The following is a 3,844-nucleotide window of genomic DNA, read 5'->3' on the forward strand; positions in this document are numbered from 1 at the left end:
ACTGTGTCCAATATTTATGTTCATCATAAGGGGTCTTTGGGCTGCACTTCGTCTGGCCCCTCACCTAGGACCTGTCTGCCTTGGGTGACCCTACTAGGGGCATGAAGCCCCTGACAGCATAGCTCCTAGGATCATTGGGACACTCAAACCCCCCCACCACGATAAGGTGGCAGCCCAGGGAGAAAAAAAAAAAACAGACTACATTATGAGGTGCAGTTCAGGGGGTTAGATGTATTTAGTACTTCTTAAACTGCTGGGTGCTAATCAAGAGCTCCCATCTCACCGTGTTCTGGCCATGACATTGTTCTTCTTGGGCTGTTGGTTGACCGGACTACCTACGGTGGTGCCGTTCTTTAATGAGCCCTTCCTGGCCAGCTCTCTTTGTTTCTCTGCACACGAAACACAAACGCAGAAGCACACATCCGACTTTAACTTACAGCACACAAATAAGTGACAGAATAAAGTAAGACTTTAATTAAAGTTTGTAATAAAACACATTCTAAGTCTCCTGAATAACATTTTTAGACACTTTAATTTGCAGGTTCAACAGGAAGTTTAGAAATTAACTGTTCTGGAAACACTGTTAAAGTTGTTTTTTTTAGCTTCTCAGATGTTCAGAAAATACCAATATATGTATTATTTATTTATGATTTATTATGAAGAGTCATGGTCAAAATGTGAGTTTCTGAACTGAAAAGACTTCCTGCTGAACACTCAGATTATAAATGCAGTAACAAAGTACAAATCATCACACTGACAGATTTGTTTTGATTCACCAAACAGTGTTTTCAGAGTCCAGCTGACCACCGAGTAGTGATGACTGAAAATGAGCCTGAGCATGTTTATATTATTTGTGGAAAACAATCTATGTACCTTGAAGGGATAACTAGGTTCTGTGGAAAGGTTAGGAGCAATTAATATCCTACCTGATGTACGGCTTCTTCAATGGTCACAGTTTGGAGAAATACAGTTTAATTTTTGGCCAGATTAACAAGCTAGGGGGTAATCTGAGTTGGGCCAACAACAAAGTAAATTGCTGCCATTTTAAAACAACTTGAGTTTTGTGGTGGTTTATGATAACACTATTTAATAAACTTATATCACTGTAAGTTTCACAATTGATATTTGCAGAAATAGTGATCTGAAAACTGACAGTAAAGGTTTATAAAACAGCTATGACGGTTTTGAGATTGCAGTTAAATCAACAGTAATCTACTTTAGTCTTGGCTCCACTTGGACTAGCCGTTAGCTCAGCATTCTGGTCAGAATTAGTTTCTTTTTCTCCAAATTGAGGTCATTCAAAGAGCTATCTACACCAGGTAAGATATTATTTATTCAGAACCTTTCCACAGAACTCCACTGATATTCTTTGATACTTGATTTCTGAATGTGAATTCAAATTCTCTACCATCCCTTCTCTTCATTACTTTTTTCCCCATCAGCAACAAACACTGTTCTACTAGTCTGCACCAACAGCAATTTAATATTTGATATACAGTATCTGTAATATTAAAAATGTTGTCTCTAACTAGTATCTTGCCATAAGTAAATAGGATCATGGTACTCATCTAGGGGAATTTTTTTATTACAATAAATATCTAAAACAGTTTATCAGTTTATTGATCACAAAGACAAACTAACCAATGTTCAACAGCCATTCATAATTACATCGATAGACTCAGACATGACAATATTTGCACAGCGTGGGTGGGAGTAAGAACAACTAGTCAAGCAGAAGAACTTGAAGGACTGCAGAAATGTTAAAACAGACCTGTGTGTTACTGCATATGGTTACCATTTATGATCTTTGGGGGTTTGAATGAACTTATTACAGCAGGACTAACCACTGGACTCTGTCCAGGGTCCTGAAATCCATCTTTCAAACATTTAATTGAAATTCTCAGGGAAAAAAAATATTAAAGGCTAAATGATTTGTGGAGTAATTACCAGAGTAATCAATAATGTTTAGTAGCAGCAGCTCTAAATGGATGAAAGTGGCATTAAAAGAGTGATTAAACAACAAACTCAGATTCCTCAAGAATCTGGGTCTCATCTCGAGGTTATATTCCATATTTTATCCAGGGTTTTATAATTACAGTCAGTGATGGAACACATTGATTCCCATACATTTTCTTTTTGTTCTAACACCACTGTTCTTACCTATTTTCATCTGCAGGGGTGAGGGCTTGTAGTTGATAGTAACCGGTTCCCCCTCTCTGGTGTCTGAGTCTGCCTCTGAAGCAGTGGATGAAGCAGGATCCTGGGGACAGAAACACGCCGAGGACAGAAGGATGAGCGGCAATGTGAATTGCTGAGGCAGGATTTCACGATTAATGAAATCATGGCAATAATGAGACTTTATGCCAAGATGATGTGAACAAACAGTTCATAAACAGGATGCAAAAACATGTTAAATTTGCTTTAGATGGGGCTCAGGTATATGGGGGGAGGAAAAAATGCCGGATCTATTAATGTCTAAAGGTGGTTAAAATAAGCTGATGGACTCAGGTCAGACTCGTGAGGTTCTGGTCTGGTTCTGAGCAGAGGCCGCCCTGCAGGCTGCAGTAACCCCGGAGCTCCGCTAAAGGCCACGGAGCGCACCGCCACATTCTCGCTCCCACGATTTCTATCAAAAACGACAGAGGTGTGACGGGATGCAGCCCACGACAAAAAGCCGTGGACCCGATCGTGTTCGGGTGACGCAGTTCGAAGCCGGAGCATCCCGCTGAGGATGCTGAGGATGCAGCAGCGGCAGCGTCGGGATGTGGGATGCTTGTTTACGCCAGACACGATGACGGATGCTGCGCAGCTGACCGGCCGGAGGAACAAACAGCTTTCTTTCTCACCACACCAAGCACACTGATGTTTAAGGTGGTCCTTTTTACGTTTCACCTTGGTTTCTTGTCGAAAAAAAAACTTAACTACATCAATATAGCTCGTGGCGGTTGACGGATTTGTCGGGAAGTCTGAGCAGCAAAGGCAGGCCTCATCCATTAAATAACCCACACCTAATCTCGTCTCGGTTAAAACACACAAGGGCCACAAAGTCTGACCTTATTTTCAGCTGATAAATCAGCCTCCAAATCCGACTCACCAGCGGCTGCATCTCAGACTGCATCTCTGCCTCCTGCACCGCACTCGGCACCTGAAATCTGTCTATTTCTTCCATCATTTTGGCAACAGGCGTTATTTCCTCCCTTCTCCTGAACCCCAGACGGTCCCGGCTGCTCGCTGCGCCGCGTTTTCACCAAGACTTCGAGGCAGCCTCAGACTCGGAGCAGTCCTTCTTGTGCTTCTCCGGTGGCCAGCTTCATCCCAGCAGGCTCTGTGTCGACGGTGGTGTGACCAGTGTGGTGACGGTGACTCCACCACCCACTTCCGGGAGAGGAATCCCAAACTAAGGTCCGGGGACCCTGACAGGGACTCAGAAAGAGAGCCGCCACGGTCTCTACTGTGTGGAACATGCCATGCACTAATATTGATTATTATTTTTTCCCCTACATTTTTTGAATAGTAAGAAAAAAAGCATGTAGTTAATAATACATGCTTTTAGACTGTCAAGACAATTCACAATTTCTTAGCTTTGATTTCATTGATTGGAAGGTATTTATCTAATTTTTAACCAGTAATTTGAAGCGTTAAAATTAGAATTGAACACCTCCAAATTCACCTTGAAAAGAACATATGAAGGTTAATAAAAACTGGTTCTTTTAAAAATGTCTCCTTAAGTCCGAATAAAAATAACCGCTTCACAATTTAGCCCAATATGTTTCCTTGTCAAATACATCCTGATTGTTCCACCTTTAGGAGGTTTTTGAGAGAATGCAACACACACACACAAATA

At 41.6% G+C, this 3,844-nt stretch overlaps 1 protein-coding gene across 1 annotated transcript in view; it reads right to left on the bottom strand.

The window, feature by feature from the left end:
* fam219ab (family with sequence similarity 219 member Ab) overlaps nucleotides 1-3,366 on the bottom strand; it is a 13,159-nt gene extending 9,793 nt beyond the window's left edge. The window contains exons 1-3 of the mRNA XM_017417268.3: nucleotides 3,095-3,366; nucleotides 2,161-2,260; nucleotides 284-389 (exon numbers count right to left, since the gene is read on the bottom strand). Of these exons, the coding sequence (XP_017272757.1) occupies nucleotides 284-389; nucleotides 2,161-2,260; nucleotides 3,095-3,172 (284 nt within the window). The 5' untranslated portion in view covers nucleotides 3,173-3,366. The remainder of the gene's footprint in view (nucleotides 1-283; nucleotides 390-2,160; nucleotides 2,261-3,094) is intronic.
* Between the last annotated feature and the right edge of the window lie 478 nt (nucleotides 3,367-3,844).

This window comes from Kryptolebias marmoratus, linkage group LG1 (assembly GCF_001649575.2).
Source record: "Kryptolebias marmoratus isolate JLee-2015 linkage group LG1, ASM164957v2, whole genome shotgun sequence".
NCBI lineage: Eukaryota > Metazoa > Chordata > Actinopteri > Cyprinodontiformes > Rivulidae > Kryptolebias > Kryptolebias marmoratus.